General features: G+C 40.6%; 1 protein-coding gene across 11 annotated transcripts in view; it reads left to right on the forward strand.

The window, feature by feature from the left end:
* Positions 1-22,160, forward strand: part of mef2aa (myocyte enhancer factor 2aa) — a 66,623-nt gene that overhangs the window by 40,404 nt on the left and 4,059 nt on the right. For 4 of the 11 annotated variants that reach the window (XM_004553221.6, XM_004553222.5, XM_004553220.4 and 1 more), the window contains 7 exons: positions 7,713-7,847; positions 9,212-9,434; positions 11,193-11,252; positions 18,254-18,438; positions 19,929-19,952; positions 21,682-21,811; positions 21,988-22,111. In XM_004553221.6, the coding sequence (XP_004553278.1) occupies positions 7,713-7,847; positions 9,212-9,434; positions 11,193-11,252; positions 18,254-18,438; positions 19,929-19,952; positions 21,682-21,811; positions 21,988-22,111 (881 nt within the window). Of the gene's footprint in view, positions 1-7,513; positions 7,646-7,712; positions 7,848-9,211; positions 9,435-11,192; positions 11,253-18,253; positions 18,439-19,928; positions 19,953-21,681; positions 21,812-21,987; positions 22,112-22,160 lie in introns of all 11 variants that reach the window. The other 7 variants (XM_004553224.4, XM_004553226.4, XM_004553228.4 and 4 more) reach the window with 7 other exon arrangements.

A 22,160-nucleotide genomic window follows, 5' to 3' on the forward strand; every position in this document is an offset into this window, starting at 1 on the left:
TTTTGTGAAAAAGTAGCGTCACCACAAATGTCTTTTTTATTTTGCTAGGAAAATGAAAAATAGGTGTAAAGTTTATTGAAACATGTTCAAACATACATGAGCCGTATATAAGGCAAAAACAGAGCCTGTAAATCACCTGTTTCTTCAGGACAGTAAAGTGTGGTATACTTTCAGATACATTTCATCTATTGTGGATAGTTCTTTAGGCCTGTTATGTCTTCTGACGTCCTCCACATCTCCAGTTTCCTCAGATATTTGGGAATAACTGTGTTCTCATTGGCATTTTTTAATAGATTTAATAAAATAATATTTTTGCATTAGGCTGCTAGTAACAAAGTGCCTAAAAATACAAAATATATGTAATATAAAATTGTTTAGTTTTTTGTTATGTGTAGGCACAAAGTGGTTCAACCCTTTAATTAAATGTCTTTTTTATGCTTGACTGCCTCATTGGTCAGTTTTAAGTGGTTTAACAAAGAGAAGTGTATTCTTGTGAAAATGCTGAGGTATAAGGACTGGACTGAAAATTAGTCAGTACGCAGCAGATACCCAAAGAACTTTTAAAGACCTTCAGAAAGCCTAGATAACTATTGATGGACATGTTTTTTGGCACCAGTGCTTAGATGGTATTTTTTAAACTTGTTAGATCGATTGTTGAGAAATAGATTACATTATTATGCATTTTGACTTTGTTTGGCTTTTTTCTTGCACCTAGCATCAAAGCACCCCAACCTGTCTTCGCTTACTGTGAATTGTTCTTTTAAAGTCACTGCAGAGGCATAGCTGCCCTTGGAATTTATTCACCAGAAATTAACTTAGATTTCTTTGTCATCAGACATTTTATTTCTTCTGTTCAACATAATGGACATGATTTCTTTCAACATTTTATTCTCATGTATTTACTCTAAAAAATGTTTCCTTCTGTACCTGTTATTTAGCAGGAAATTGTTTTCCTTTTTTTCCCCTTTTTTTTTTTTTTTAGCTTTAATTGCTTTTTATAACATTTGTGGTGTCATGATTTTACTTTACTATATATTTCATAGCAAATAACACAAATTCTGTGTACCATAGTGCCTCAAAACTGAGCTCAAACCACATACCTGTCATCAACTATGGCACGAACCACATGAAATAGGTCATACACTAAGCTGGCCTAATTTGGTTTGATCTAGTTACAGATCAACAGCGATACTAGTTATGATAAAGATTAGTAGAACCTCAAGCCATCGACTCCACCCTCGATGTTCTTCAGTGACCTTGCTTTCGTTCAAAACAGCTTCTGTGAGTTAGTTTGTGCAACAATCACTTTGCCCTTGTGCCCCCCTCCTTCTATTGTGCATGCTGTGCAGCCAACCCCTCCTCCCCAGGGGCGAGGACAGAGCAAAGCCTGCTGGGATGGGGGGGGTTAGCTGGCACAGTGCCACCTTCCCCCCGACTGCCCGGCCTGACTGGGAGCAAAGAGGGAGGCTGCTGTGTCTCAGATTGATGAGGACAGGTCTGTGGTCTGGGTATAGAGTGTTGCAGAACAGACGTCCTGCTGGCACATCCTGCCCTCTCTGCCGCACGCCCCCCAGCCCTTCGTACTCGCCTTATCGGAACTCCTAATTGTCCTTATGAATATTTTAGAGGCGAGCAGGAATGGGAGTTCAGGGTTGGGGGTATGGTTTCAATGGCTCTGACAGCTAATGATCCACTCAATGACCAGAGAAAGAGGGAGATGAAGAGCCTGAGATTGAAATGGTTTGAAGGATCTTGTGTTTGTTAGAGTTTGTTCAGTTTTTATGTGTGCCACTACTTTCACGTGGGCACAGGGTGCTTGTTCTCATTCTTTTTAATCTGTAGATAATGATGACATTGGTTTGCCTTTATCCTCAATTTGTAGTTTAATTCCCTCTTGTCTATACTGAAAATATGCAGTCCACTGATTGAGACTGTTCTCTCTGACTCTGGCAGCTAATAGCTTTGTCACATCAGTCATTCACCACAGTCTCAGAGCAGAAAGCTCTGAAGGGACTGCTCACTGCACAGCAATTACTCCTCATTCAGTAAAATCAATGGACTATATTAAATTGGGAATCTAGTCAACCAAATGCAGGTAATCATTTGCAGTAAAATATAAGAGGTTTGCCTGATGTCTATCTGTCTGTCACGATTTTATTTAACAAGCATTGCCACTTTCGACTTATGGTCCACTGACTTTGAGGCCTTACATCATTGTTGTCTTCCATTGTCACTACTTTCAGGTGGGATTGAATCGCACTATTTATGTTGTTTTTCTAACAGCTGCAAGAGAACAATGTCAAAGTGTAATGTAGGCAGTCAAGTTGCCCCCTCCTGTTCGCTCTTCCTGTCCACTGAGTAACTAGACAATGGACTGTGCTAAAGGAAGGACATGAATCCAGTCTCATATCCTGATATCACTCCACTCTGTAATGTTTAATGGTCATGAGATTAAACAAGATATGTCTGGGAATTATAGAGGACTCCTTATCTAAAATCTCCTTGCTCTAGTCTCACAGTATGTGGTAGGAAATGGAGAAAAATGGATTCCTAGTAACCCAGTGCTGGACAGTTTCAAACAGCGGCTAAAGACCGACCTGAGGAAGTGTTTATTCCCCTTGAGTGAAGACTACAGCACCACCAGAGAGGAAAGGGAACATGGCGGCACTGAAAGATTGTTAAGATGTTATATAAGAGCAGAAATATCCCTTAATAGATAAAAGCCTTCCTATAAGCCACCTCCCCATGCTGATTTCCTAGTACGTTAACGCTCAAAGAAGCCCTTTGATAAGCACATTAGATGGAACGGCCTGGACACAATAGTGATGTCATGAGGATTAGCACGCTACCTTGCTTAGTGTAGCGGCGGACACAAGGGCTAATTCACAGCACTGCAGGGCAAGCGGGCCAAGATACCCGGCTGGAATGAGGTGAGGGGAGGTCTCAGGCACGGCAACCCGTTAAAATATGGCTTTTAACGGGGAGGCTTGAACAAACACTACGTGAATTAAACATTCATGATGTACTCCAGTTTATAACTACAGACTGTCTTTCCACAGAGGGCCTTGAATTGGAGCTGTGGTAAACCAGTCATAGGTCAGGCGGAGCTCTTCCAATAGTGAAAGCTACTGTAAGTATAGCCTTTTGCCGTGATGCAGGCACAATAGAAGAGACTGCAGAAACAGCCTCTTCATGCCCTCCTTTCAGCCATCCCCCCCCCACAGTTTTGAAGTTTAGCTTTTATACCTAACCGCTATCTTTCTCCTTTCACCCTCCCTTCTATTCATGTACAGTAGAGTACAGTACATGAATAAGTTAAGTGCAGAAAGCTCTCTTGACACAAGAGAGGGAGAACATCAGAAAGAAATGGTTTTCCAAGACTCACAGCAGCAGAGTAAATTGCTTGGACCCATCTCACTAAAAGTACTTCTCAAGAAACAGGTGATGTAGGTGGCTTATGCAATAGTTTGGGTTTTATTTTTAACCCGTTGAATGTGAAAATCCTGCTTAAAAGTAAACCTAGGAGGCAGAATTGAGCATAGTGATGTAAACTGATGATCTGTCATGCCTAATGACACACAGAAACTGTTCAAAGTTCACTTATTTTAGTAGCAGTCCGTGTCATTGTGCAGAATTGAATCAAAAAGAGAATTTATATTGATATCATATCAAAATGGAACGCAAGGTGAGATCTAACTGCTCTGCTGCTTCCTGTGCTGAACATACAGTGCAAACATGAGGAGGCAATTACTGCGCTGAATGCTTCCCATGGTAACAACTAGGTTATTAGTCAGGGCTCAGATGGAAATGACGGATAAATGTTTTCTTCAGGACAGGGAAGCTTCAAGGCCTCCTGCAATGGAAAATATTTTTTAAGAGAAGTATCACAAAAGCAAACTGATGGACACACTTACTATAGATGCACTCTCAGACAATAGGACCCAGTAGGTTTTGTCATCAGCCACTCAGCCTCATTTTTATTTCAAGAGCCAAATTTCTATCAATACAGGTTTGGACCACTGTGAGAAAATAGCAGCTGGCCTTGTTCCCACTCATCTTTGTGAGCCTCTCAGGGCCTCGTGAATAGATTACACAAGTTCCCTTGTCTATAGCCTTTGTAACCTTCTCCCGCAACAAACAGGCCGTATCTTTCATCAGACATGCTACTGAAAATCCCAACCTCAGCTGCATTCACGTCCAGCCAACTATACTTTCCAAAAAGTACGAACCCCAAAGCTTGATTCAACATTTGAGAGACATTTTAAAGCTGTTTTTAACAAGCTGTTCATAATGCGGAAAAGAGAAAGTGGGTTTTTTGCTTCCTAATCATGTATTTTCTTCCTTTTCCGTGTCAGAACCCTGTAGCGTCTTACACTGGCATGTAAGAACTAAGTTGGTCTGTGGTTGGGGGGCCTTCAGGGATACATGTGGTCCCTGCTATGGCTATGTCTCCGTGAGTGTGCCTCTGATTGGCTGGCATGGGGAGCCAGGTCTTGACAGGTGTTTGGAAGAGGAGCACCTGTTTGGCCATGTGCTCATTTAGTGATCCGTTTACTGAGAGCTGTAGGCAGTGTCTGTGGGGGGGCACCCGAAAACATGCCAAGTAATTTAAAAAAAGAATTACAGCCATGCTTTACTTGCACTTCAATATTGCATTCATTAGAACAGTACAGAGATGAACTGTTGCACAACACGACACCTTCTAGTACATCTCTTTGAAGATAATATGTATTGTAGTGACTCGTGTCATGTATCATAAAACACATCTGAGTCCCGCCTGCCCTTGACTGCTATTTGGTTCTTGCTCGCCCACTCTGCTTCTGCTACCCCTCCCTAAAAGGCTTGGACTAGTGGGTGTGGTGTACTGAAGGTTGGCCAGGCTTGTTGTGAAAGTGGAGCAACCCTGCCCATCTCGCACAGCCGTGCCCGACCAATCCGACCAAGATATTCCCATAATGAGCAGGTTGGAACTTAAATTAGCAGGTTGAGATCAGATCTTTGGCTCACTGGTGGAGAAAGTGCATAGCTTAACCCCAGTAAACACAGGCCTTTCAGGACACTAACTAAAGGGGGTTGCGTTCAGTAAACAGGAAATGAACCAGCAAGGCGTTTTCTTAGAATGAGAAGAATGCCTCCACTCTGTACCACACCAAACAGTAATGCATCTGTGGTACAGTGCTGGTCATTCATTATCCAGAGGACTTCTCTCTCTTGCGCTCCTTTGGGCACTATGTACACTTAACGTTTAAAGAGATGTGGGTGTTTTTTTGTTGTTGTTTCTTTCTTTCTGAACTTCCTCATTTCGATCTCAGCTATGCACAGCTTAATTTCTCTCATTGCATGTTGCATACCAACATTGTTACTGGGTTTTAAAATATACATCCCTCAAAAAGAAAATGTACACGAAAACTGGAGGAGCAGTCGGGTGTTTAAAGTGGTCTAGTTTTAATGAGAAATTAAATGCAGGAGTCTCATACAACACAGGTTTTAGGAAATGTGACTTACACTGAGGTTGTGGTGAGAACTGCTAGGTTAGCCACATTGTCTGCACAGACCTAAACGTACTGTCACATCGCTGTCAGAGGATGTAGCAGCTGTAGAAACCCCCCCTCCCCCATTCCCCTCACCACATTTACACACACACACACACACACACACAACGTACAGACATTGCACATATGCACCGCACACTCCTACTCACATAGTTTCTGTTTTTCTCTCTCTCACACACACAGACACACATTTTCCACTTTGCTGCATGATGAAGACCAGAAACAAGAGAGTAAGGTCTCATTAGTGTGTGTAGGTTCCTTTCCTCTGGTGTGCACTGTAACCCCTACATCCACAGGAGTCAGTGACCTTCCTGTAGACACGAGGTCTTCAAGATGGGGCAGGGTGCTGCTGTGGACCTGCAGCAGCCTGATAGAGAAGTCTTGGGAGCCTCGCATAAATCATGTTTTGATGTACACTGCCTAGATATCACAAACTGTCACATGCTGTCAGCAAGTCTTGTTAACACTGCTTTTCAGAGCTGTAATGAGGAGCAGAGAATAGCCTGTATGAAAGTGAGCAAAAGAGCTTAGTTTCATGGCATGTTTCTTACCTCGCTAAAGTTAGAATAGGCTCTTTATAACATCACACTGGACCACCTTATGTTGCTATAATTTCTCAATGACCTGCACAAATAAGCATATGTAACCAATTTTTGATAATCGCACATTCATTAACTTTGATCAGAGTATGCAAGTGCCAACCATACTAATTTGCAGACTAGGTGTGCTCAGCTGTAGAGTCGTTTTGTGCAGGGCATTCTAATAAATGTGAAAGATATAGCCATGCACATGCATAGGCTGTGGGGACAGGAATGGATACAAGAAAAGAAAAAGGGAGTTTCCAGGTGAAGGGTGAATTGGTGAAAGTGACTTTTCCAGTTTATCCTTGTCTTCCACACTCTAGCCCACTGTGTTTGTAAATTGTTTTTCTGATTTTCTGAAAAGAAAAAACAGAGTAGAATATTTTCACATGTAATTTGGTTTAAAGTACAGTACTGGTCAAAGGTTGCAGGTACATTTGCGAATGATTACCTTGACAAAAAGTGCAAAGATTTTAAAAAGTTATCTATTATTCGACCTTAAAATGTTAGCACATCTATGACATAGCCTTACACAGAGTTTCTTCAGTTATTCAGCTGTGAGATTATCTCAAGCATCTTGAGGAACTTACCACTGTTTGTCTGAAATTGGGTTACCTCAGTGTCTGCTTTATACTGTATATTTAAAAACTGGGCATCAATGTGCCTTAAACCTACATTCTTTCTAATGGCGAGCAAGGGGGTGGTGCTCATCTGGTTGCAAAAATAAAATCCTATTGTACGGAAGTCTATTATTAAGTTGTCCTACTGCCTACTTTATTTATTACCTCAGTAAGCGTTTTTTCCCCCTATGCGATTATGATCTCGATTGCTAGTTTCAGGCCTTATTTACCATAACGTGCTGTTTTATTTCATAAATTCTAGCCGAGTAAAATTGGCAGTAAAGCAGGTTATGCTTTAGGGAGTGGTTACTTTATGACATGTGACACTTTATCAGCCATATCCACCTCTATAAGATGGCAGCGGCCAAAGTGCTTAGTCTGTGGCTTCAAAATGAGTCCACAAACCAACGGGTGACATCACATTGGCTTTTTTATAAATACAGTCTATGGCATCTTCTGTCTCTTCGTTTGATCCTAGACTGACTCAGTGATGTTGTATAGGGGCCATACCATCTGTTACAGACCTGTTGTTTTTCTCAGCACTGAAGACATGTATTTATGGCTGACTGTGTCTGTAATGCTACAGAATTATTTTGTGACAGATCAGTTTCCTCCTAATGTTAAGCATTAGTATAAAAATGTACAGTTCTGATGTTCATAAAACTTTTGCACAGTGTTGTATATAACAGGTAACAAGCAACATAAACACAGGACTACTTCTTGTACATTGTTTCTTTTCAACTGTGCAATTTCATTTCAGAAATTGAGAAACAAAGGCCATAATGACTGTGCTAGTCCTGATCCTGATGACTGTTTTGGGCACAGCCCCCTCATGGATGACCATTTCGGCAAACTAAGCGAAGACAGTGATTTAATGTACAAGCGCTGCGGTGTAAGTACTTCCTTTGTCCCCTGCTGTTTTGTGTTGATTCCTGTCTTTATGTTGATGTTCACTACAGGCGCTAAACAAGAAAGAACACAGAGGTTGTGATAGCCCGGACCCCGATGCCTCATATGTCCTCACTCCTCACACAGAAGAAAAGTATAAAAAAATTAATGAGGAGTTTGATAATATGATGAGAAATCATAAAATCGTAAGTACTGTAAATGCAATGTTCTTGCTTGGCTTTGTGGCACAACGGATTTTTGGCTCTTTTTTTTCTCCATTTAACTCTTTCCTCTTTTTGTTGTCCCTCCGAAGATTTCCGTTAACTTCTTTCAGACCTACACTAAAGATTAATGCCCCCTTTACTGGGTGTGCATTTGTTCCTTACGTTGAGTTGTTTTGCCGCTGATATTTTGGCACACCCTGATAAGATCACATTTCATTAACAGATGAAATGTTGCATGCTTCTGCTAGAAAGATTACACCCTAGTATCATGGTCATGTTATCACAAATCAAACTGCAATCACTATCTCAACATAATGAATTTACAGTAAATACCCTAAGAGTAATGTGAGTGTTTATTATAAACAGTTGCAGATCCTTTAATTTAAGGGTGTTTTTTTTGCCATCTCAATCCAGATTTCTATTCGATTGGTAAAAAAATATATATTTTTTTGTCTCCGTAGGACCTTAATAATCCAACATTTTCATTCTTCTTTTCAAATTATATCTCTTCATCGTTACACTGCACTAATATTTACACCGTCCCGTTCCCTTCTCCAAGTACCACACTGGCTCTGTCTTTCAAGATATCACAGATCTCTTGTGATCTTATCACACGTGACAATATTAGACTTGTGCAAGAACATAGTGCTTACTAAGAAGCAGTTGTTTTCTCTATGTTCCTGACATGAAGAGCATCACTTTGCCATTAACAAACTAATGATAACACCCAACTGGCTCACTGGATAATGCTATAATGAAATGTTCTCACTGCCACCTGTCATTCTCACTTAAAGCTTTGCACAGTCAGCACTTTGTGGGTAAATGCAAATGAGTTGTGATTCTTGTAGATGTCTGGGTTGCAAGTCCCCACCACCGCTGTGTGTTTTGCAGAGAAACACATTACACAATGGTGTTTCAAAAGGAAAATCTATGTGTCTAGTGCTGACTGCTGCAATGCACAGTGATCACCTGACAGCATGTTTTTATATTTTGGGTTTTGTAAGTTATTATTTGTGTATGTTGTGGTATTACTTGAAGATTTGTGTGTATTCTCTATGTATGATGTTAATGAGAATGATGGTTATGAATGTTTATTAAAGTACCATGAATAAATATTATGTTATGTATACTATAAAGCATACAAAGCCGACAATGTAGGAGGTCTCCTTTGCAGTACTTCAATCTGCCCTGCCTGCCTGTTTTGTGAATCTGTTTATTAAAGCTAACCTTCAAGTGGAGCTTGCTGTTAATGATGCCATGACAACCAGTGACTCATCAGACTCATCGGAGCTTGGATTTTTAGTGTAATCTGTGTAAATATTTGTGTGTTTGTCTCCCTCTTCTAGCCCACAGCATTGCCTCAGCAGAACTTCTCCATGCATGTGGCAGTGCCTGTATCCAATCCTAATGCCATGTACCAGGCAGGAGGGACTCTGGGCAGCCAGGGCCTGGCAGCCGCCACAGCTTCTCTGAGTGAGAGTGGGATGCTGTCCCCTCCACAGGCCTCTCTGCACAGGAATGTTGGCTCTGGTGGAGGATCCCAGAGGCCCACCAGTGCAGGCAGTGCAGGTCAGTGGATAACAATCTCACTTCGATTTTTGTTAATGGTGGTTAAGGCAGTTTCCCACCAAATTGATACAAGAGTCGGTCTCACCAACATCAGAAATATTATCAAAGTTTTATTTGCAATAGTTTGAAAAGAGTAGCTCAGCAAATTTGGAAATTGCTGTTTTTGACTTTTCAGAATTTGCTGAGGAGATCAGTATCACTCTTATATCCCTGTTGAACATGGAGTTGGAGGCCAGAAGTTTGTTAACCTAGCTTAGCATAAAGAGTGGAGACAATGGGTAGCAGCATGCAAGTTCACTTAATTTTATAAGCGGGATATATGTTGTGAAGAATCGACATACAAATTAATCTTGGATCCAATCAATTTTCCAGACTTGTCGGCTTTATTTGTAAAAAAGCATCCTGGCCCCTTTGATGGAAATTGTATGAACAACATTTATGTATCACTTTTACTGTTTCAAATAAATACATGCCAGTTAACGTTATGGGATTGGTATGCTCACAATTAAGACCGATCTGCAACAGAACAACCCAAGAAAGAAAAAGAAAGTTCAGACATTAGCAGACGTTTGAGGACAAGCGCAGACTTTTGGCTAAGAGACGTAAGTAAAAAGAGAGGCTGCACACAGGAGCAGGGGGGATATGAGGACAGGGTGCACAGAGAGGCAAGGGAATATGAGAGGTGGGAATGGGGCACACACATGGCAGTGTGGACGGAAATGCTGGAAGCTCTGGGGCTAGATATTGAGATGCAGTCCCATCTCAAGGATACAGGGAAAAAAAAACAATAAATGTGACCTATGTCTGAATGACAGAGTTCAGGCACTTGACAAAGCCAATAATGTTGCATACTTCAGATAGATTAGAGAAAACTTGACTGATCTAGCTTTTACCTCTTTAGTTTCATATGCATAAATAGGTTTGCGTTATCTAGGTTGTCCACATTTAACCTCTGAGTGGTCTCTATCTCAAATGGTTTTCAACTTTTTGTCCAAAATGGTCTCCAGGGTAAGTGAGCTAATGTCAAGTCGTCATTCAACACCTCTTATCTGATCTTTGGTGGATATATTTTTTTCACATCCTCTGAGATGCTCATTGTTACACCTTTTACTGTATCTGCATAGTGGAAAAATGATGTCAGTGACACTAGTACTGGTATGACTGGTTGGACTCAGTCAGTTCGGTTGGCTTTTGCAAGATTTCACTACAATGCCTTTGATGGGAGCACATGCAGCAAGGTGTGAAATGCCTCACTGACATTTGACCACATATCAGTAGTAACATGTTCTTGTTTACTGGGGGTATACTAAATGATAATTTTCTAGAATAACTCATCCCTTGTGATTAATAACTGTAAAGCATTTATCTTATTTTTAGATGATTCTGGTGGCATGCTAGCATTATATTCTTTTGACCTAAGTGCATTGCTTAAATGTGTGTGAAACATCACTCAGAGGTGCACAAATTCAGAATTACACAAGTAACCGTTTTCTGAACGTGCCTCCTCACAGTGGAATGCTGCATTCCTCATCCTCGACTTGATAAACAAGCTGAAAACAAACAAGTTGCTCTCTTTAATCACATATTGAAAATTCCCTCACCATAAGGACCCTGGCAGAGCACGTTCTACTCTTTCGTGCACTGTGAAGATAGAGCTACATGACATTTTCATGTCTGGTCTGCCATCTCCATCACATGCTCTGCTAGCTTGCAGAAAGATGCAGATGGTTAATCATATCACTCTGTGCATCTTATTAGGTGGCATGCTGGATACCACAGACCTTTCAGTGCCAAGTGGTGCGGGCTCCAGCCCAGCGGGTAAGTCCTCCTGGAGAGATTCATTAGCTCTCTGTAGCTCTGCCCAACAGGCTTCCTGCTTAGCAAATGAGCTGGATAGTAGCATTTCTATTTGTGATTGGCTAAAGACAGTCGTCAGTACCACTGACTGATTGGTTTGACTGTCTTTCCATTGCATGCAAAGGGCACACATGTCCTCTTAACAGAGAGCATGCACAATATGCTTGGTAAACGCACGTTTGAGAGATGGGAAATGGTTCCACAGCATTAAACCCTGTGTGGTGTTTGTACTTCAAAGCGGTAAAAGAGTGGGGCAATTAGCTGTCTTACTGACACGGGCAGGTAAATAAACCCAGTGTTTCCTTTAAACTTGTCGCCTCTACACAGTTCCCTCTTCTCCTGTTTCCTTCCCGTCTATTGACAGGTGCATCTGTTCCCCCCTGACTGCCCTGGCAGCCCTTATAAGGCTGGAGAGGGTCTGTAAGATGCCTAGACCAGCATAACCCTGTAGGTATTCAGGCCATGTCATTCCACTAAGTCCTCAGTACACAATGACCGGACAGCCTGTCATGAGTGAAAAGTGTCGTGTGACACGTGGAGGCAGATGGAGTTTTAACTCTTTCCTTATTTTGTTTAGCAAACTGGCAAACTGCATGACATCAAAGGTAATAACAATTTGAAGAACACTAGGATATAAGCTTTAAGAGATTTTAGGCTCGGCCTTAGTCACAGAGTTTAAAGACAACCAAAAAGAAAGTGCTCGGTTGGTTTTAAGTTTGGGTGTGGCACCAGGTCAGGGTAAAGTCAGGAGCCTCTGCCAAGGGGCGTCAGCATTTGGCACTGTATGGGCATGTTGCAGCTGTTGTTTGCAACAAGTGTGTAGCAGAGCATAGGCTACGAGGAGGACTAACTTCTCTAGCCCTGATGTCAGATGACCATTCCTGAAATGCTTATGATTTTCCCAAGTAGCCGCAGTGACCACAGTAGAGGCATTTCAAAGCAGCCAGATGGAAGATGTGTTGTGTGATATCTTCTCCCCATTTAATAGTTTTAAGTACTTTCAAACTTTTTTTTCTAAGTTAAGCAAAAGGCAAATTATTTTTATCCCATTCAACTATTGGAGTGTGATAGCCGCTTTATTTATTAGCTTTTTGTGTAAAATTTCTCCATTTTACAGGCGCACGTACTGTATATGCATGCACGATACCACAGCGAACATCACTGGCAACATTTTCTGGCAGATAAATGTCAGTTGTTCTCTCTAAAATAAGCCATCTGTTGTTCTTGTCTAGTTTCTCATTCAGATAATGGCTTGAAAGCTAATACACCTCCACAAACCAAACTGCTTCTCTTTAAGCCTCATTTTATGTGATTGAGTAGTGTGTGTACTTCACTGAGTGACAGTGCATCGCTTCTTACAACAGCTCATACAATAACACCTAATTACAAGCTCTGGTCCTTGACTGGTGAGAAAGTTGTGGTGAAAACGAAGGATTCAGGAGAGTGCTCTCTGGTATGCAGTATGGTTGCGAGCTGTATACATGCCTTCATTAATACTGAATGATTGCAAGGTCTTGAAACACATTTTCAAAGTTTGTTTGCATGCCCACCAGATGTCATTAAGTAACAGGCTCAGTGGTGCCGGAGTTTGTTTTCAGAAAGTTGTTTTTCTTTGTTGTAGTTTTACTTTATTAATCTTAGGCTGCTTGGATGTCCGCAGTTGCTGAATAATGAGGGATACTTTCCAACGTCAAATGCGTGTTTCAGTTTTTCTTCAGTCTAAAATTTTTATGGGGCGTGAACAGTTATTCCATCTGACTTCATTCTTAGCAGTTACACTTGGGACATCCTGTCTCAAATTAGTTTGCTGAGATACAACAAAAGGACCGCAGGCTACATGGCATCTAGCTATTATTGGAAAACTGCATTTGGAGCCCCTTGATTCACTTCTATCATTTCTTCTCATTCATCAAGACTCCCCCCTCCCTTTTTTTTTTTTTGCTTGAGCCTGGCGCGTGTGGGATGTTGGACACAATAAGTCACAGTGTTTTCTTTCCCCAAACTTAAAATGAAAACCGAATGTTTCACTTGTAAACACAGGGGTTTATGTAATACCCCTTACCAGACCATTTTAATAATTCAGAACAATGAACAGAAACCAAACAGCTTTCAGCGTGCACAGGTTTCAGTCAGAGAGGATTTACCAGCACAACCGATCTGTTAAGAGAAGTCTGAATATAGAATGAGAGCAGAAAAGCCCGGTGACATGCCCTATGCTGAAGGCTTGGTCTTAACTTGTGTCTGTTACCTTGGATCCCATTGAACTTTGCCGTGTATTTGTTCAGACGTGTTTTCATCCTCACTTATTTTCAAAGAATTATTTCCTTCACTCATCGTCAGACGTATGAAGTCATAATCAAACTCACATTGCACACATAAGCAAGTCAGGTGGGTTATTCTGTGTCTAAATGAGCCAGTAAACACAAGACTGTGGGTCTTTGTGTCTCCGACCGGTAATGAAATCGCCAATAGTGTGACACAAATGTATTTTAAATGAGGTGGCGAAAGGACATAACTGAAATGTTAATAGATACAGTGTGACAATATTACAATTTAAGTCATGTAGAATTAGAAATATTACAACAGGAACGCTGTGAGTTTTTCTTTTACGTTTCTGAGAATATTCACATTTGGAAAATAGAGAAAGTGTTCTTCATTCCTCGATTGTAACATTTTTACAAATGCTCTGCCAGGGTCCTTATGGTGAGGGAATTTTCAATATGTGATTAAAGAGGGCAACTCGTTTGTTTTCAGCTTGTTTATCAAGTCGAGGATGAGGAATGCAATACACATATACACTACATCAGCCTATGAGTAAGCAAGACGACTTATCAGTGGATGTCTACATTTTTAACGACTTTAAAGTAGAGATGGACCGATCCGATATTACGTAGCCTATCGGTATCGGTCTGATACTGACGTAAATTACTGGATCGGATATCAGAGAGAAATAAAAAATGTAATCCGATCCGTTAAATATCAAAAAAGCACCTCACAAAACTTGCGACACGGCGTAACTCAGCTCATAACCGTAGCACGTCGGAGCAGTGTGCTCACGTGATAGAGCGGCTGTGTGTATTTGTAGCCTCCCTACCAAACCAGCATTTCATCTCCGAGGAAGTGATCCCAGAGAGAAGTAAAGCAAGTCTGTAAGTTTGTCTCTGAATGTTTGTAAAGCATTCCCACGTTAAGGTTAACAACCGATATATGGAGCGAGTGCCTCTTCTCTCTCCCTCCCTCTCCTGTTGCTACTTCAATCATGAAACTGCTCAATGATCAGCTGATCGGCTTTTCTGCCGCGAGTCCGTCTCTCTTCTTTGTTTTTGGCCCACTTTGCACCAGAAAGAGGAAACCAGCGGCTGAACAACAGCAACACGTTTAACCTTGATAAGCTGTTGTTAGAATTTATTTAATATTACTTTCTACACCAGGATCCTTTTCTACGTAGCTGATGGCTGGTAACTGTGCAGGGGCGGATCTAGCAAAGTTTAGCCAGGGGGGGCCGATAGGACATTAACAGGGAAAAGGGGGGCACAAAGACATACTTTTCTTTCTTATTCTCATTTAAAATGTCTAGCTTTTAATAAATAATTATCTGAATCTTACACCCAAATTTTTAATCTGATGTAAAATATGTAGAAGTCCATTACTGTATATAGTAACTGTTAAGTCTAATATACCCTCGTAAGCTATAGTACTTTTTCCTTTGGGAAGGTACCATCTGTGCAGTCTGCAATTCTGTTGAAGAAAGATGTTGAATCTATTTAATATTTCTTGAAAAATAATTTAATTCTGTGCATTTTTTTTCACACTGCATCAAATTAAAGTTGATTACGTCGATTAAGCATCATGAGGTGGGGGGTGGTTCCCTATTTTTTTTTTTGCTGGGAGTTTGCAACCCTATTAGTTAGGTTGCTTAATATTTCTGCTAAGTACTCTTTAAAATGCCAGAATAGGGAGGATGGAGTAGGTTTAAGTTTATTAGATTGATCAGTGTTGCTGAACTATGAAATATTTTGTGGGCAGTGTATTTTTTACATACAGGTATAACAGAATAGCTTTAGTGTTGTTGTTTATTTAAACTTGAGTATGAACTTATACAAAATGCAGCAAGATATTAAAAAACAGTTTTATTGATTAAAAAACACACTATATCGGATTCATATCGGTATCGGCAGATATCCAAATTTATGATATCGGTATCGGACATAAAAAAGTGGTATCGTGCCATCTCTACTTTAAAGTAGGCTGTTTTTAATAATGAAAGTTTGTTTCCATGGCACAAAAAGGACATACTTAAACAACATAATAAACCAACTATAACACAAGCCAGTCAAGCCGAACGCTCGCGTTACCTGCATATGTGCAATCATTTCTTTTCATGTGAAAAGACTCTGTACTCTAATCTCGTGATCCTTTCTATCTTTTCCTTTGCTATTTGTTTATTTTTTTTAACTTGTGTGCTTGTGCTGTGGCCACTATGAATGATGTGATATTCTTGTGTCAAACAGCTGTGGAGATTTTTCACTGATAAATAAACCATCATTGCCACCAACAGAACCTTAGTGCTAGTATGACTACAAGTGCTAAGAATATGCAAGTTGTATCTTACGTAGCTTGCAGGTATGAAACAAACATCTCTGAAGGAACCTTCTTGCAGTTTTAGCAAAGCTGCAACCTTAAGCCTGAAGTGTTTTCAGACAAAAAAACAGTTAAACCAGATTAATAAAATTAAGCAGATTATCAAGAGAAAGACATAATGAAATATATATAGATAAATGTATAAATATATATGCAAGTGCATGAAAACATAAAGCATACATGGAAATTTAACCCACAAACATTATTGTAATGTGGACACATTTTAAAACATCAGTTATGAATGAATGAATCCTTTATTTAAACAGCCTATTTGAGCTGAAGATCAATGAGCTACATAATAAAACAATACATTATGCACGCAATTGAGAAAAACATATGCAAGTTAAATTTGATGTTAAACCAAGAAAAATCATTTATGTCTTCTTTTGGCTATATATATGTGTGTCACCAGATGATGCATTACATTATTACTTGATATATGTTTTGAGTCGGATTTTTGATATGATTAGGGAATAAAAACAAACTAAACCAAAGCAAGGATTACATTTTGATATTTTACTGCAAAGCATTATTAGAAAACAATGTTACGTCAGACAGTTTTGGCTGCGAAGGTTGGCCTCCAATGCTGCAAGACAAATCTCTGATGTGAAAAAGGCCTTTAGTCATCTCCATCGTGTTGTTTTTCCTCAGCGTTACAAGGCAGACTTCTGTCAAAGTAAAATATTCGAGCTCACTGATTGCTATCAGCGAGGTCTTTATTTGCCAAATTGCCAAATTGAAATCCATTTCTTTACATGAAATTCTATTTGCACTCATTGCTCCTCATTCCCACTGAATGACTTCTTCCATGCTTTTAATCAGGCTCGCTATTTTTGGGGCTTTGGACATTTAATCTGCTAATTCTGTAAACATTGTTGTCTTGCAGCAGCGTAGTCTTATATGATCAAAGTGAAGGCTGATGGCAGTAGCTGCTTGCATATACTGTTGATTCAGCGGTGAGATACTATTGTGCACTTCATAACTGTTTATTTGACCTTGAATTGTTGCTGGCCTTATCTGTAGTCAGACGGGCTATTGTTCCATTATGTTCCTATGTAAGAGTCTACTTGTTGCGCACACACTTTGTGTTTCACTGGGATAAACTGAACACAATAGAGAAATCAGCAACTTGTTGAAGTGTTACTGATCTGTTGATGCAGTGCTAGATATCATTAATTCCTTCTTCCCTTTGTTTTCAGGATTTCCGAGTGTGTTTTTCTTAAAGTATAGTTTTTCTTTCCAGACTTAAGTCAAATAAAGTGAGGCTAAGCTTCAAGTGCACCTGAAATCTTACTTTTGTTTGGTTATTGTTTTCATAAGAATTCAGCAGTCCGTTTTTTTTTATCAGAGCTCTTTTGTGTGAAATCTGCAGAATCTCACTGCAGATCTTGTGCAGATGAGTCATACAGTGTCTTGTGGTTCAAAATAAGGTACTGTAGCATGATAGAAATGGGAAGAACACGTCTTTATGTGAAACGTGTTTTAAAAAGAAAATGCTTAATGGATGCAGACACTTTATGGTGATTTAGAAATTTTCAGTTTGTTTCGGAAAGATTTATTTTAATTGAGAAACTACCAAAAACATATTTCTTTAAAAAAAAAAAAGTCCTAATAATAATAATAACTATAAGCCGTTCTCTGTATTGTGGCATTTATTGTAGCTTTAACACCTTTTTATAAGATTTATATTTAATATTGGTTCAATACGATTACTTCTTTTATTTTCGATCGGTCCACACCCAGTGGATATAGCGATGTTTTTCAAGGGTGGTTGTCCAATGAGAAAAGGGAGAGGGAGTTCCTAAAATGTTGTTGGAACTCAAGAAAATAACTTCCTAAAATTAGTTGAATTGTTCTCAAGAAAAGGAAATGACTAATGATCATGAATGCCTAGGTGTGAATGGTGTGGGGATAGTCTAGCACATGCTGCTGTTTGTGTGCACAGTGAAAAACAACAAAGAACAACATTTTATTGTTCTTATTCAATTGTAATGGCCTCAGCTATTTCTTTTAAGCAGTCACAGTACATTTGCCAGTGAACTGCTCCTCGTCCCAAGATGCAAAGAATTGGCTTTGATGTAATCATTCACAGTAAAAATAAAGGGCTCATCAATTTTGAAATGGACATTTTATTTTTGTAAATGTGCAGGATAATTATCCCAGTCTATTAAAACTTCCCAGAGGGTTGGAAACACTTAACGCTGCATGCTGCAGCAAGCTGGAAAACAACACAGCGCGAGAGGTTTGGTTGATGACTGGGAGTGTTGTCAGTCACAGTGCATGGTTTGATTATGTGTTTCTGTTGCTGTGCGCATCTGCAGGAAATGGTTTTGTTAACCCCAGGGGCTCTCCAGGCCTCCTCAGCACAGCCAGTGGCAATGGCCTGGGTAAAGTCATGCCCACCAAGTCTCCGCCACCCCCTGGAGGGAACATGGGAATGGGAAGCCGCAAGCCAGACCTGAGGGTTGTTATCCCTCCATCAAGCAAAGGGATGATGCCCCCGCTGGTGAGTAGAGAGCACACCACTGCACACGAGTATCACTAGCTGAAGCACCTTTAAATATCTCTGCTGCAGGGCAGAGCAGAGCTTTGTTTGGTGTCTTTATCAAGCCCTTCGTAGCAGAACACTTTGCCTGGATTTTGCCCAAACATGTTTTCGATGTTATCACAAAACGTAGCGTGGTGTTCAGCTGAGGTTTCCGCCTCACTTGAACACTTGAACTCAGGACTTTTATTTATCTGAGAAGTGGGGCTCAGTGTGGTAGCGTAAGTGTCTGAGATGTGTTCACCTCTATTTCAGTGTGGACCGAACCATGGATCTGCACCCTCCCTCCATTATTCACATTCATTCTGAGGCCTATAAAAACAATAATAAGAAGAAAGCTTCAGGGTGCCCTGATCGTAGCAAACACATGAGGTTTAAGCAGACCCTCCGAGTCACGAATCGACATTCAGAAAACTGTAAAAGGGGGGTTGGGGCGGGATTTAAAGACAGTTGCAAGCAAATACCCTGATTCACCTCTGTGTGTTGTTTGTGGTGTCAGTAACAGGAGCCTTTCCAGAAAACCGATGTGTTTTGTAAATAAACCTCTGGTTACTGTGGCTGCTCCTCCTTTGCTGAGCCTCAGCTGGCCTGGAGCAGTGTTTAAACAACTGTGTGATACTGTGTCTGCTTGTGGAATACGTAGGAGTAGGACAGGTTGTGTTGCAAGAGGTGCAGGGTGGGAGGTCCTGTTCTGTCTGAGCCTACGAAGTATTTTCGACTGGTAGAGGCTGTTGAGGGCGTGGGCTGTGGCAGGTCTGCAGACAGCCTGTCATTAGGCCATAATGGTATTAAATTAATCACATCTCAGTGTGACAGAGTGTAGATGAAGACTTAATCAGGGGCCCAGGGTGTGAGCCAGATAATATCTTGTCGCCCTTGTCATGTCTTCCTACCGCTATTGATTGAGTGTGGGTATTAAGAGCCCCGGCGTGGACACAGTATGTCCCACAGCACAGAAAAGATGGAAAATGGGCTTCTTGTTCTTCCTCCCAGCACAGGGGGGATTTTTAAGTGCACAGTACTAAGCAGCCATTATTGGTACCAGCGGAGAAGCTTCGTTCGTAATTTCTGGTGATTATGATTTGATCTCAGTGCCACTCACAAATGTCAGCTCTCATTTGTGTAAGCTTCACTGACGTCCGACTGCTCCATCTTCTTTATTTACAAGACTGGAATTTTATAGCCCAACAAACCGGAGCACCAGCGCTTCATACCCACACGTGCTACGGTTTGGTGACAGCATGTATTTGCATTACATTTAAAAAAGCAAATTTAGCTGCTTTGTTCAAAGAGAGCGGGATTTACCAGTGATTGGTCACCAGAAGTTTTTATATTTATTATTGTCCCTTTTACTGTAAATTCCTGCACTTGTCACCTCCCCCCACCCCGAGCGATTTACAGCCGCTCTGCTGCTTTTCTGTAACTCTCTTCTTTTCTTCTGTTGAGGGCAGTCTGAGGAGGAGGAAATGGATTTGGTGAGTTTTGAGAAATGCCTGGGCAAATGGCTGCAATGTGAACGTGCTTCCGGTGATCACTGATGCTAGACTGAAGGCACCGCGCACACTGGAGACTGGCTCTCAGATCTCCCAGTGATAAGAAACAAGACATGGAAAAACAAAAACAACAACGACAAAAACATTAACACTGCATGCTTTGGGTTTGGCCTGTGAAAATTGCCTCGGCCTGTTAAATTGGCTCCTCTATTCCCAACACGTCAATGTTAGTCATATACCACCAGAGTTTATGTGTGAAAGTGTGTGTGTGACAGAGAAGGAGAGCGAGAGAAAGGAAGAGGGGGAGAAAGCAGATCAGTGATTACTTTTTAAAATTATTTTACGCATAGTTTCATGTTTTACAACTCAAAGAGTGATGAGTAAATTATAAATCATTTATATTTTTTAAGCCAGAGAGGATTACATCATCTTAAATGATATCACCTTACGAGATACTCGGTGAAGTCATCTGGCTGGAGAGTGTTGGAACAATGCGAGGAAGCCATCGACTGTAGATCATGATGCAATGGCGCTTCAAACACGACTGCTGGCAGCTGCACATATGTTTGTTACATTAAACACGGGGGAATTTTATAGTATTGTTCTAAACTTTTGCTGCGTTTCATTAGTGGATCTGCAACTCACTGAAGAGTTTACTGCATGACCACAACAAGCTGCATTTTTTTTGCGGACTGCATGCCAGTCACTGCACTAAAAACCACTGGGGCTCTGCTGTGTGTCACTCTGGGTGCTGATATGTGTCATATACGCATATATATACATATACATAATATTCGGGTGTGAAACTGATCTCCAGACTCACTTTAATGGCTCACTCTGATTGTTTTTGCGGTGGACTCTTGTGGAGTGGAGCTTGCCCAAAACGAGTGTTCTTAACTCTTTAATAACACTAACAAAATGTATTTGTCGTGCTTTTAATTGCACATCAGCAATTCTGTACTGACGTCGGTCAGCTTTCTACTTTGAATAGCAGAATTCTACCTAAATTTATTGCAAAGCTCTCTCAACGTTTTTCTGTATATATTAAATATAAACGAATCTGTAGGTAATCAGACTAAATATATCAGTTTATTGTTAGGTGTCCTCATTTTTTAATCTACTTTCATAAACTTTTTAATGCACACAGTCAATAAAAAATCAGAAAGAGCGGAACTTTTACAGCAATGAAGTTACACTGCCACCTTGTGGCAGCTTTTATTATTACATGCACATTCTTGACACGACCTTTAGTACAGAATATGGAACACTTTGAAAAAAAATAGTCATTAAAAAAACTGGATCATTTGTAGCCTTTACATTAGGGACTTTTAACTTTGCCCAAGAGCTACTTTAGCGAAATGACTGAATCATCTGCAGTATTTATCAGGTAAAATAATAAAAGGATCAAAAGACAAACAAAGAAAGGATTTTACTTTATTCAGTAACTACAGCTTCATTAAACTGAAAATGCTTTAGTTACATTTTGAAAACATTAGGCACAGGTGAAAACTCATCAATAAGTCGTATTCAGTGCAGCCTGCCCCTGGCATTATATGGCTGATTTGGCACGCAGCCTCTAAGTCGAGTAACACGACGCTAAATGAAGTGTTTTAAATGATACTATTGGCACTGTTTAGCATCCAAGTGTGATATTTTTATAGTGCCATGTTTTTAGCTAAAGTATTTTCTTTGTTGTTTGTGTTTTTTGCAGAACACTCAGAGGATAAGCAGTTCCCAGTCCACCCAGCCGCTGGCTACTCCAGTCGTGTCTGTCACCACCCCCAGCTTACCCCCACAGGGCCTGGTCTACTCAGGCATGACCACCTCCTACAATCCTGCTGGTGAGTCTGGACTCGCTCACCCCCCTCCCAGACTGACAACAACCTTTTTGGCCGAGATTATTTGCACAACACGCTGTTGGTTCCTGCTCTTTTCTCAGTGGCACACAGTGTTGTAACTGAAATGCGAGTGAGTTCTCAGTGTGCGTGGTTGCTTTTTTTTTTTTTTTTTTTAACAGAGTACTCCCTGAGCAGTGCAGAGATCTCTTCCCTACAGGGCTTCAGCTCTCCTGGGCTCTCGCTGGGCTCCATGTCGGCATGGCAACAGCATCAACTGGGCCAAGCAGCTCTTAATTCTTTGGTGTGAGTAACACACTTACAAACAAAAGCACACTCTCCAGACGCCCTCACA

The sequence above is a fragment of the Maylandia zebra genome, linkage group LG7 (assembly GCF_041146795.1).
Source record: "Maylandia zebra isolate NMK-2024a linkage group LG7, Mzebra_GT3a, whole genome shotgun sequence".
Taxonomy (NCBI): domain Eukaryota; kingdom Metazoa; phylum Chordata; class Actinopteri; order Cichliformes; family Cichlidae; genus Maylandia; species Maylandia zebra.